The 13,738-nt window shown below is 40.6% G+C and overlaps 1 protein-coding gene across 1 annotated transcript in view; it reads left to right on the forward strand.

The window, feature by feature from the left end:
• The window catches only part of LOC147356195 (uncharacterized), a 25,265-nt gene extending 12,715 nt beyond the window's left edge, over positions 1–12,550 (forward strand). The window contains exons 5-6 of the mRNA XM_086343336.1: positions 49–206; positions 12,187–12,550. Of these exons, the coding sequence (XP_086199462.1) occupies positions 49–80 (32 nt within the window). The 3' untranslated portion in view covers positions 81–206; positions 12,187–12,550. The remainder of the gene's footprint in view (positions 1–48; positions 207–12,186) is intronic.
• Positions 12,551–13,738: the final 1,188 nt, after the last annotated feature.

Raw genomic sequence — 13,738 nt, forward strand, 5'->3', positions numbered from 1 at the left:
TCTAAATGTTTGCTGAATTTAACTCAATTTTACTGTCTTTCTTCCAAGGGCTACTTTGCCATCACATCTCTGTTTTCTAGCCATTACCAGTACAGCATTGTGATGTCTCCAATCTACATCACTTGGATTCCAGATGTCAAGGAAGCATATTATGTATGACAGCTCAGACGAAAGCATTACAAATGTATTTCCCAGAAGCCAACAACGTGAGTAATTTCTACGTAACTGTTAAAGTGAGTGAAAGTGAATCGGGATGTTTTAATAACTCAGTGTGACAAATACTTGAGACTGGGAAATTCAGAGAGTGGGAGCGAAGTTTGGCTGTGGTTGAAGGACCACACATAGGTGGGACACGAGGAAAGTCTTCCAAGAGACACCATCTAGGACATTTCTTTGAGTCATTCCAAAGCAGAAATGCCAGGCTCTTCAAAGACACTGAGCATAATGCAGTTTTGGCTGATTGTACAACATTGCATAATAGTCTTTGTAAAATCCTTTTGTCTGCCCATGGTAGCTAGTTTCTATCAAAAGAATTAAGAGGCAAGACATTTATGATGAATTGCTCCAGTGAAATTTTTATTCAGCTTGATACAGAAAACAGTCAGAAGCTTAAAATAAAACTCAATCTTTTCCCCCTCTTGACCCTTTAAAGCTGTTGCCTTATAAAACCAGACAGCGGAGGGTCTTTACATCTCAGGGTGCTCCATCGATCTTGGTTGAATGAATTCATGAATCAGTGTTACAGCTAATATTAGCCCCTCTCCTACCTCTCCCTTAGACAGGGAAGGACAGTCTTGGTATTTAAACACCCCTGTTTCTTTGTGTGTGACAATTAAACCACAAGAGGGAAGGGACTGGAGAGAGAGATGAAAAGAATGGTTATTTATTTATCCTCTACTTGAACTCTGCTCTTTCCACAAAGTAAATATTTATGGCAGGGGCCTGGTATAGGCCAGATCTTTTTGTCCCCTCAAGTCCTCCTTGACATATAGTATCATGAGGATCTGTACCCTTTATGGAGGTGAATTCAAGGTCCCAGGAGTGTCCCCCAGAGTCTGGTCAGGCTTCAGCTAACACTCCCACCAACTCCCATCCACGTTTAGTGAATACCAAGTAGGTGAAAGTGTGAAAGTGTGAAAGTGTTAGTCGCTCAGTCGTATCTGACTCTTTGCAACCCCATGGACTGTAGCCCACCAGGCTGTCTGTCCATGGGATTCTCCAGGAAAGAATACCAGAGTAGGTTGCCTTTCCCTTCTGTTGGAGATCTTCCTGGCCCAGGGATTGAAGAGCTGGGTGTCCTGCATTGCAGGCAGATTCATTACCGTCTGAGCCACCAGGGAAACGTAAAAAGGTACCAGGCACTTATTCTTATTAAAGCAAAACGAACCTAAACAAAAACAAAACAAGTAATGAAGTAGGTTTTATTATTATTCCCTTTATAGGTAAGGAAACCAAGTACGAGCATTTCAGTAGCTTTTCCTCTGATTGGAAGGAGGATTCTCCAGCCTACATTTGTCTAAAAATTATAGAAGTAGATTTCTTTTAATGTTACATTCCAAATTTTAACACTGAACTACTATATGAACCCCCAAAAGTTTTGGCTCTTTAAAACATTGACCCAGTTTAAAAGATAGATGTAGCTTCCTCCTTCATAGATGGCTGTCATCATAGATGACAGCATAGGTAAAGAATCAGTAGAATAAGACAAGTAAGTCTCAACTTTCAGTTTTTATTTAATTATAAAAATGTCTTAATAAAAACATTCATGTATAATTTTACCATTTGTAATACAACTATTTATATACTTACACATTCTCTTCAAAATTTTGTCCATATGCAATTGTTTAGTGGTAAAGAAAATCTGCCTGCAGTGCAGGAGATGCAGGTTCGATCCCTGGGTGGGATCCAGGGAAGATCCCCTGGAAGAGAGCATGGCAACCCACTCCAGTTGTGTCAGGAAAATCCCATGGACAGAGCAGCCTGGTGGGCTGTGGTCTATAGGGTCGCAAAGAGTTGGACACAACTGAAGCGACTTAGCACACGTATACGCACCTAGCAAAGAACTTGCACATAGGAAGTGTTCCATGAAATATCGAGTTGAGTTTAGTGAAACTGTAGAATTATCATCAGTAAGACAGGTCTTTTTTAAAACTTCTTTTTTCCCATCCCAACAAGCAAAATGAGTTGATACTTAGATACACTCCTGTTTATTCTTCTATTTTACCATATGCATTTGTAGAAATGAGACGACTAATGGATGTGACCTCTGGCCTTGGAAAACAGGTTGTAAAAACCCAGTAAGGCAAGGAAGAGTGCTGGGAAAAGAAGTGATTTTCGGAGGAAACTTCCAATGAAAAACCCCAGAACTCAGAAAACTTACAATCAGCCCTCCATAGTGTTGAAAACAGAAACTGTTCTCTGCTTTGGTTCTTTTTCCCTTTATGGCTCATCTTAAAGTATATTGCTAGTTAAGAAAGTTAGCTAATAAATACTAAAGGGCAACAGTCAGGCCAGCAGCCAAAAGCTAATATCTTTCCTGGCACCTTTATCTTTTCCACGCTTCCTGTAGAAAAGGAATGTGGGGAACTTAAGGAGAAAAGAAGTAAAAAGCCAAAAAAGATAAATCTAGACGTAAATAGTTGACACAGTCTTGCACAGAACCATCTATCTTTATTCAGTACAAGGCAGGTAGGAATACCAGAGGAGGGAAAAGGCAGAGCAATTTATTCGAATGCCAGTAAAACTAAAGTTGGGATTGTTTAAAACTTTTGAGAAACCAGTTGAACCATCTGTGGCTCTGCTTTTGAATCTAAAAGATTAGTTTGACACAGGAAAGTCAAGAAACTTCAGATTGTGTAATGCAATGATCCGGAAAAATTTATTTTTTTAAGCGACAACTCACTTTGCACTCCCATGTGGCCTTCCCAAGAGAGACTGCTTGGTTGAAATAAGAATTTCATAAGCCCTTAGCAAAGGAAAAGCTGGCCAGCATTCAGGCATTCTGCATAGTAAAGCAAGGTAGAAGGAAGCAGAGGGAGTGAGCCCTGGGTTGGAGCGAAAACAGAGAGAGAAACGTACCTCCAATGGAAAATTGAAATAAACAGCAACCGACTAATGAAGACGTTATTAACTCATGTGCTGTGTGGTGGGCAATGTCACTCCTCCTTTCCATGTTCCTTACACAGTCTTTTTTTAATTTTTAAAAAACATTTATGTATTTTTGGCTATGTTGGGTCTTCATGGCTGCGTGGACTTTTCTCGAGTTGTGGTGGACGGGAGCTCCTCTCTAGTCACAGTGCTCAGACTTCCCACTTGCGACGGCTTCTCTTGCTTGGGCTTCAGTAGTTACAGCATGTGGCTCAGTAGTTGTGCCTCCCGGGCTCTAGAGCACAGGCTCAGTAGTCGTAGCACATGGGCTTAGTCGTCCCGCGGCATGTGGGATCTTCCCAGACCAGAGATCCAACCAGTGTCCCCTAAACTGAAAGACAGATTCTTACCCACTGAACTACCAGGGAAGCCCTCCTTACATAGTCTTTAATAAATCCCACCATGTTCACCAAAGTGTTTGATATCAGTGGACTTGTGGACCATAGTCATGGCAGGCACTGTGTCAAACCAGAAGCTACATGTAGACCACTCTCATATTTGACCTCTAAGAAAACTGGACAGTGAGATGACATCTAATATGTAAGATATTAGGAAAAGGTGCCGCCGCATCAGAGCTGCTTTCAGAGGCTTCAGAGGCTGAGAGTCACGAGGAGGGGTATGGGCTGATAGCATGAATAGCTCTGATGAATTAAGGGGTAGCTAGAGCTAATTGGAAAAGACTGATGCTGGGAGGGATTGGAGGCAGGAGGAGAAGGGGACGACAGAGGATGAGATAGCTGGATGGCATCACCGACTCAATGGATATGAGTTTGAGCAAACTCTGGGAGTTGGTGATGGACAGGGAGGCCTGGCGTGCTGCGATTCATGGGGTCGCAAAGAGTCAGACACGACTGAGCGACTGAACTGAACTGAACTGAGAGCTAATTGAAGGCTTTGAGAGAACCTCTCTGATCTGAAGACTGATACGGAGCGGCTGAGCAGAGCCCTGCCATGGTCCTGGGGCCTCTGTCGGACACAGACTCCTGGCAGGGCTAGTTCTTACTTTCCACATGGCCATTCCAGAGTCCTGGGTTGAGGTGTCTAGGATGGGAGAGACACCAGTGTGGCTTTTTGTTTATACTTTATCATTGAACAAAACAATAGTGAATCATACTATAAAGAAAACAACTCAAAAGCAAGTGAAAGTTTTCAAATATAGAGCAGAAAAGGTAAGAGTGGCTCTTTGTGCTTCATGGATTGTGGCCAGTTTCTTCTTCCTTGATGGCAATTCTTATAAGTGATGCTCTGTCATAAACCGGAATGAAGTCTGACGGCCAGAGTGACTCACTGTCGGGATACTGGATCAACAAACTATAGCAACTTTTGGGTAATGGGTCAGTTTATATCTTCTGGTTTCCGCTGCTACTCCTCTGACTTTGCTCTTGGAGTTTCATCTGAACATCCTTGACTTGTTTCATTGCATCAAGGAAAGTTGGGTTCAACACATTTTTTTAAAAAGCCTTTTACAGGAAGCAAACCTATGAATCAAGGACTCAATGGGAGTGACCTAATCACTAGTCCAGGATTCCCGCCATTGGCAACACACAAAGCCATTCACTCTTTCAGAAGATTTCTCTTTAGAAGCTGCTAATGCCATTTATTTGCAGTCTTTGCTGAGGTTTCTGTGACAACCAATGGGTTCATTCCAGCAGTCTGACAGACTGACCAGCATATGTGGGGTTATTGACTGAACCTCATGAAAACTAAAGGCAGGGGAATCTAAAAGTTATATAGGAAAAAAATGTTAAGAGAAATCTCAGTAGAAAAGTATATTTTGCCTAAAAGCAGCCAGTTTCAGAACTGCTAGCATTAGTGAGGAAGTACCAACAGGGAATTGTAGAACATAATAAAAAGTGATGATCAGCAAGGGGTGTAATGAAGGAAAGAGTGAGTCACTACTTGAGACATGGATCTGGGAAGTTAATGAGCCTCCAGGGCGGCAGGTTGGAGGTGGAGGACAACCCAGCCCCTCCGAATGTCCAGAAACAACAGTAGTCAGTGGATATTTTAGATCTGGTAGCAACCTGGGGATAGGCATGGGACAGAACTGACCAAAGAAGAGGGGTGAGGACGCACTGGGGCCTGAGGAAGTGGGGTGCATCGGGTGGGCACTTAACCAGACCCCCTGGATTATGTATCACTTACAGCCCTTCTCAGCAAAGAACGTGCTGTGTTTGAAGAACTAGGAAGAGTGGTGTCTTTTTCTCACTTGGTACTTTTTGAGACAAGTGCCTCAAAAGATTATGTTTTACTTAGCAACAGTTTCCATTATTCACAGTGGCAGTTAGAGTTTTTGCAGGCGTGGTGAATGCAGCAGCACCAGAAATCCAGGTGTGCTGGAGTTGAGTGAGGATGGCAGCACAAGTGGTACCAATAAAAGTCACCTAATGAAAAATATATAAAGAAAGAAAATTTTATAACATCAATGAATTATCTTCTATTTTAAAAAAATCGATGTATTTTCAAAAATGTAAATTTTATAGTTCATGTCAAGATAGCCAAGACAAGTGTATTCCAGTCATTTAGAGAGCAGATGTTTTAAATCATTCTTCCTAATCGGTCCTTGTATGGTCCACAGGGAATAAGCAAATAATGTCCTGAAATAACTGATGCACAGAGAAATTTACTCTTTTTTTTCAAAAGTTAAGTTGCATTAAACAACTAATCTTCTATAAAATGTAGAGACAATACACTAGCTCATCCCTGACTTTGAGAGTTTACCGTCATAGAGCTGGAGAGCAACTCTTCTCTGCCATACATCAGAGTGTATCATGAGTCTTTCTTGGCTTTCTTATGCTAACTTAAAAAACAAAAACTTTTTAATTTATATTGGAATGCAGTCTATTAATGTTACAATAGTTTGAGGCGGACAGTGAAGGGATTCAGCCATGCATATACATGCATCCATTCGCCCTCAAACTCCCCTCCCATCCAGTCTATGGCATGATATTGAACAAGTTTCCTGTGCTATACAGTAGGTCTTTGTTGGTTATCCATTTTAAATATAATTTATGCTAACTTTTGAATCTAATATTTTCTCGCCTAAAGAGATGTTCTCCTTTCCTCCCCTCAGGCATCAGTGTTGAGGTTATGTCCTCCCATCAAAGCCATGCTATCAAAAACAAGCCTTTGGAGAAACTTCCTTGTGGTCCACAGGCTAAGACTCCGTGCTCCTAATACAAGGGGCCTGGGTTCAATCCTTGGTCAGGGAACTAGATCTCACATGCCACAGCTAAGATCCAGCACAGCCAAATAAATAAATTAATGTTTAAAGGGAAAAAAAAATCAAGCCTTTGGAAAGGATATGAATAAAGGAAATTCCTTTCTTTAAATAATGGATAAAGGATATTCAGTCATCAATAAAGGAGATAAATTCAACAATGAAGCTGATGAAGCTGTGTTATTTTTTAGTTGAATTTTAATTTTTAAAAAATCACAAACCTTTTGAAAATATCTGTAAAGAAATTTCTCAGACAAAACCATTTCTCACACAAAAATCATGATTTTTCTTCTGGTAGAGACATTTAGGGATTCCCAGGTGGCTCAGTGGTAAAGAATCCATCTGCCAGTATAGGAGACAAGGATTCCGTCCTTGGGTCGGGAAGATTCTCTGGAGGAGGAAACAGCAACCCAACCCAGTGTTCTTGCCTGGAAAAATCCCATGATCAGAGGAGCCTGGTGACTTTGTGCTTTGCGTGGGACATGACATAGTGACTAAACAACAGCAACAAAAAGGAGATATTTAACAGTAAAGTCTAGAGCTTAGACTCTTAGATAAGGACACAAAGGACTGTAGTCTAAGATCATTTGACTCTCTAAGAGAGTTTCTCCCAGGGCTGAGAGATGAAAGGTGGGGTTCACAGAAGTGGTTTTAAACTCATTAAAATCTATCAAGGAGAATTCTAATTTCTTCTCAGAAGGAACAGCTAATTACATCAGATGTAAAAGTATGCCCCAGCTCAGGACTGGGACTATTTTCTCTCTTATATATAACCTGGGTATTTTTTTCATACATTTCCCTGACTTGCTTTTATAGACATTAACAAATGTTTAATTAAAGAAAACTATTTTTAAAAAATCATGGAGGGACTTTGTTGGTGGCTAAGACTCTTCAGTCCAAATGCAGGGAGGCTGGGTTCGAACCCTGGTCAGGGAATTAGATCCCACGTGCTGCAACTAAGACTACCCATGCTGAAGCTAAGACCTGGTACAGCCAAACAAACAAACAAAATTTTTAATATATATATTTTTAAAGCATGAATGCTCATAACTGCAATTACAGTGTCAACCTTTATCAAAGCTATTTTGAGAGACTTAATAAACAAATCTTCACATCTTTTTTTTTTTTTCGGACCACTTCTCCACAGCTTGTGGGATCCTAGTTCCCTGGCTAAGGATTGAACTCTGGCCTTCAGCAGTGAAAGTGCAAAGTCCTAACCACTGAGCCACCAGGGAATTCCCCACACCTTGATTTTAAACTTTGGAAAAGGAACCGTGTTAGTGTCTAGCCAATTGATTATTAAGCAGAGAACTAGGAGCACACGTGAGTCAGTTTGTTATTATTAGGGCTGTTAACTTATATAATCATAAAATAAGGCACAGAAATGTAAAGTCTGGAGGCAAATCCAGATATAGTAAAAAACTTTATAAATTTAAGTATACCACATGACACCTAATATGTAGGCATATTTAGCAAAAATAGAGTAAATAAAACAATAACACAAAATATGATACCCTAGGGAAGGTGTTTGTTTTGTTCCAAATAGATTTTTAAAAGGTATTCTGCTATACTGTGAACTAACAGGGAAAATTATGTATTATGATTAAGTATTATGAACACATAACTAATTGGTGACCTATCAGAAACTTTTGAGAAGCTACTGAACACTGCCCCTTGTTGATATGCAGAGGGATGGTATGGGGAGGGAGGAGGGAGGAGGGTTCAGGATGGGGAACACATGTATACGTGTGGCGGATTCATTTTGATATATGGCAAAACCAATACCATAATGTAAAGTTAAAAAATAAAATTAAAAAAAAAAGAAAATTCTTACAAAAAATATAACTCAAATCGAGGCTGTTGAACACTCAATGAAACCTACCTTTAAATATCACTGTTGTTTTTATTTCATGAGTTTTAAGAATTACTTGATGTGATACTGCAATCTATGGTCAAAGGACTGTCTTCTGAGATTTAACAGATTATCCTATGAAAAAGTATGGCATTTTCAAATAGCAAGTGGGTTTATAGTAGAGAAGGAAAAATACAGGTTGGAATCAGAAGAGTTCATGGTTGTATTATACAATTTTATCACAGAAATCTCATCTAGATTCTCTCCATTCTTGAACCCCATTCAAACCCCCATCCCATTATCCCCCTGAATCAAACCTTAATATGAAGATTCATAATTCTCCATTGAATTAGAATTTTAAAAACATCACAAAAATCCCTTGAAAAATATCTATAAAAGGCTGTATGTCTAAAAGTCTTCAATGTTTTATTCACAAAAAATATAACCTGTATATATAATATTATATTTTTATTTTTTTAAAGTCTTTATTGAATTTGTTACAATATTGCTTCTGTTTTATGTTTTGTTTTTTGGCCTAGAGGCATGAGGAATCTTAACCACTGGACTTGCCAGGGAGGTCCCTGAAAATGAAGTGAAAGTGTTAGTTGCTCAGTCAGGTCCAACTCTTTGCGACCACATGGACTATAGCCTGCCAGGCACCTCTGTCCTTGGAATTCTCCAGGCAAGAATACTGGGGTGGATGTCCATTCCCTTCTCCAGGGGGGTCTTCCCGACCCAGGGACCGAACCCGGGAGGTCCCTATAGCTTTATATTTTATGAAATGATTAGATGATAAATAATTAGAATCCATATATGAAGAAATAACAATTATTTATATTAATTGCTAGAAAATTTAAGGCCAAATTTATGGCTTAACAATAACAAGAGTCTCTTGGGTCACATGATTGTAAAGTAGCATGTATTTCAAATGCTTCAGTGAATTCTCTGCTATAAAGTTTTTATTTTTTTAATTAATTAATTAATTAATTTTTTACTTTACAATATTGTATTGGTTTTGCCATACATCAACATGCATCCACCACGGGTGTACACGTGTTCCCCATCCTGAACCCCCCTCCCACCTCCCTCCCCATACCATCCCTTTGGGTCATCCCAGTGCACCAGCCCCAAGCTTCCTGTATCCTGCATCGAACCTGGACTGGCGATTCATTTCTTATATGATATTATACATGTTTTAATGCCATGCTCCCAAATCATTCCCCCCTCCTTCTCCCACAGAGTCCAAAAGATTGTTCTATACATCTGTGTCTCTTTGGCTTCTCGCATACAGGGTTGTCATTACCATCTTTCTAAATTCCATATATATGCGTTAGTATTGGTGTTTTTCTTTCTGGCTTACTTCACTCTGTATAATAGGCTCCAGTTTCATCCACCTTATTAGAACCGATTCAAATGTATTCTTTTTAATGGCTGAGTAATACTCCATTGTGTATACGTACCACAGCTTTCTTATCCATTCATCTGCTGAGGGACATCTAGGTTGCTTCCATGTCCTGGCTATTATAAACAGTGCTGCAATGAACATTGGGGTACATGTGTCTCTTTCAATTCTGGTTTCGTCAGTGTGTATGCCCAGCAGTGGGATTGCTGGGTCGTATGGCAGCTGTTTCCAGTTTTTTAAGGAATCTCCACACTGTTCTCCATAGTGGCTGTACTAGTTTGCATTGCCACCAACAGTGTAAGAGGGTTCCCTTTTCTCCACACCCTCTCCAGCATGTATTGCTTGTAGACTTGGATCACAGCAATTCTGGCGTGAAATGGTACCTCATTGTGGTTTTGATTTGCATTTCTCTGATAATGAGTGATGTTGAGCATCTTTTCATGTGTTTGTTAGCCATCTGTATGTCTTCTTTGGAGAAATGTCTATTTAGTTCTTTGGCCCATTTTTTGATTGGGTCGTTTATTTTTCTGGAATTGAGCTGCAGGAGTTGCTTGAGATTTTTGAGATTAGTTGTTTGTCAGTTGCTTCATTTTCTATTATTTTCTCCCATTCTGAAGGCTGTCTTTTCACCTTGCTTATAGTTTCTTTTCTTGTGCAGAAGCTTTTAATTTTAATTAGATCCCATGTGTTTATTTTTGCTTTTATTTCCAATATTCTGGGAGGTGGGTCATAGAGGATCCTGCTTATAACATTTTTAAAAAGACACTGGAGATAGTTCAAATAGGTTTTGTAAACACAGCTCATTTTCTTGTCTGCCATATTACATTAATATGACCAATAAATAACTTGTGAGAAAGCAAGTATATTAAACTGCTGATGATATGAATCCAAAAGGCATGACAATATCCAGTCAATATCCAAATGATAGCTTCCAACCAGAGCTGGGAAGGGAAGAAGATGGCAACAGCTGTCACAAAAAAAAACCTTACTGGAATAAATCAGAAATATGGAGCCAGTTAACTCAAGTCTTCACGTAGAAATTACGGAAGAGAAACTGAGCACAGAACTGGATTGCATTTATCTACATCTTTTACAATTAGGAGGAGCCACCCAGCTGTAAGGAAATGGCAGCCCACTCCAGTACTCTTGCCTGGAAAATCCCATGGACGGAGGAGCCTGGTAGGCTCCAGTCAGTCCATGGGGTCACAAAGAGTCGTACATGACTGAGCGACTTCACTTTCATATCCAGCTGTAACACCTCATCAGCAGAAGTGATGTATACCCCTTTCATTTGGTCCAAAGCTGGGGACTCCAAGGCTCTAAATGATGGCTGGTGACCATCATCTAGAAAGTCTAACTCCCTGAATGACTGTGGATGAGAGGCATCCTCCTCTCCTATACCCTGCATTAGACTGTGTCATAAGGAAGCAATAAATAAACTCTGTGTAAAGAAATTCAAGAGGTTGGGGTTTTGTTTTGTTTTATAACAGGCTTCCCTGGTGGCTCACTGGTAAAGATCCGACTTGCCAATGCAGGAGATGTGGGTTCGATCCCTAGGTCAGGAAGATCTCCCAGAGGAGAAAATGGCAACCCATTCCAGTATTCATGCCTGGGAAATCCCATGGACAGAGGAGCCTGGCGGGCTACAGTCCATGGAGTCGCAAGAGTTGGACATGACTTAGAGACCACACAACAACAGAGCAGTTAGCATAGTCTGACTAATACAGAAATCTTACAAAACTGGTGAAATGTAAACTGATTTTTCTTCCAATGAAGCCAAACACAACCTTGAGATAACATTGAAAAACATTCCCATCTCTGGTGAGTAATTTTACAAAGTGCCTCTGGCAACTGGAAAGAGGAGACCGAATGGAAAATCCCTTGCATCAAACTGAGTAGTGTCAAGCCTTTTCCGCTTGGCCACTTGAAATCAGTCCCCAACTTCACCATTCTGAAACGTCAAAAGATTGTGGTGAGCCATTTAAATTATACCAGTCCACAATGAATTACATTTTTTCCTCTTGACACTTTGAAACACTTTCACTCTACTATCTTCTTTGGATGGTTTCTGAGGAGTCAGCTATAATGCATATCTTTTTTTTTTTTCATCTATAGATAAGGGGTTCTCCCTGCCCTTCCCATCTGGCTTCTTTTAGGATGAAAAAAAAATTATATATATATATATATACACATAACTACACCTAGGGGTAGTTTGTGGTTGGGGTGGCACTTATCTTGCCTGGCATTCTCTGAGCTTCCTGAATCTGTGGTTTGGTGTCTGACATTAATTTGGGAAAATTCTTGAACCTGCTGTGGACCCTGTGGAGCCCTTCTAGATACAAAAGCCTTTCTGTGTCCCTGTTTCTTGTTTGTAGGGAAAAGGCTTCATTCTCCTAGGCCTTTTCTGAGTTAAATAAGGCAGATTCAAACAATTACTGGGGCAGTGAGGGAATGCAGAACCAGAGGAAAGGCAGTCAGTCAGAAACCGCAGTGCAGTGATGGGCAGCTCCCTGGCCCCTCCTAAGGGGCATAGCATCTGATGCATATCTCTGAATTCTTCTACAGGTGCTGGGGCCTCCACCCAGGTGCACGATGGAAACTTCAGGAACAGAAGCACATGGATCCCAGACTGGTTGGAACCAGAAGGCTGATGGTTGAGATTTCTGGACCACCCTGTTACCTCACCAGCAACCAGTCAGAAGAAAGTCATATATCCTGGAGCCCTACCCCCAGATTTGCCTTTAAAAACTCTTCCCTCAAAGCCACTGGGAAATTTGGGCTTTTTGAGCATTGAGATGTTCATTCTCCTTGCTTGGCCCTTGCAATTAACCTTTCTCTGCTCCAGACTCTGACGCTTTGGTTTGCTTATCTTCCCTGTAGGGCACACAAACTTGGGATCAACAACATTCTCAGTCACTATTGTTTCAAATTTGTCTTCTGCTCTTTTCTTTCTTCTCCTCCTAGTGATACCGTGCACCTTAACTGGCATTTGAACCCATGTGTCAGTACTCAAACCCAGCCAGAATTCAAATTGGAAATAGAATTCACAGTCTTTTAAATGAGATTGCACTCCTGAGCTCAGGACTTAATGAGGCTCAGGTTCTTTACATCTCATTGCAGAAAGAATTCAGCTAGGGACAAAGTGATAGGCAACAAGTGGATTTATTTAAAGAGATACAGATTCCATAGGCACCGTATGGTCCAACTTAAAAGGTGAGAATGGCCTTGGGAAAAACGCACTCTTTAGGGTGTGGGTGGTCTCAGAAGGGTGAGGCCCTGAAAATGCAGTGGTTAGTTTTTATGGTCTGGGAGCCGAATCTTCTGCCATCTTGGATCTAGTTGATTCTAACCAGTTTTTGTCCTGTCCCATGACTATGTCATTCTTTTCAAGGCTGTGCCCTGTCTGCTTCCCTCCTATTTCTCTGGTATCCCCATCATACGTATGTTACATCTTCTGTAGTTATTCCACAGCCCTTGGATATTCTGTTCTGTGTTTCTCAATCAAACCCTTCACAGGCATCCTTCATGTTTGTTACAGTATTTTTAATCTCTAACATTTCCTTTTGGTTCTTTATTAGGGTTTGCTTTTCTTTGCTTAAATTATACATCTGTTCTTGTCTGCTGCCTACTTTATGCCCTTAATAAATTAATCATAGTTGTTTGTTTGTTTTTTTCAAGTTCCTGGTCTGGTATTCCAACCATATCTGATTCTGCTTGCTCTGTATTTTCAAACTGTGTTTTTTTGCCCTTTACTGTATCTTGCAGTTTTTGCTTATGGCCAGACATGATGTCACTGGTAAAAGAAACTTCTGTAAATAAGCCTTTACTAATGTGATGGTGAGGTAGGGGGCAGGGGAAGCATCCTGTAGTCCTATGAGTAAGTCTCTGTCTTTCAGTGAGCCTGCACCTCTTGACCGTGGACTTCACAAGTGCTTCTGATTAATCTCTCCTGCACTGACTGTTCTTCACCTTCCCCTCCCCCATACTTAACCCCCATACAGGAAGGCTAGAGTGGGCTAAAGTTGGGTATCTCCCTTCCCCAGGGTCAGTTAGCCGCTGACAAAACCCTAGCAGGTTAAATATGGTCAATTAGTTTCTCCTGAGGGCAGGCCTTGTT

This window comes from Bos grunniens, chromosome 16 (genome assembly GCF_055505025.1).
Source record: "Bos grunniens cultivar Pamir isolate PY7600 chromosome 16, Bosgru_T2T1.0, whole genome shotgun sequence".
Lineage (NCBI taxonomy): Eukaryota > Metazoa > Chordata > Mammalia > Artiodactyla > Bovidae > Bos > Bos grunniens.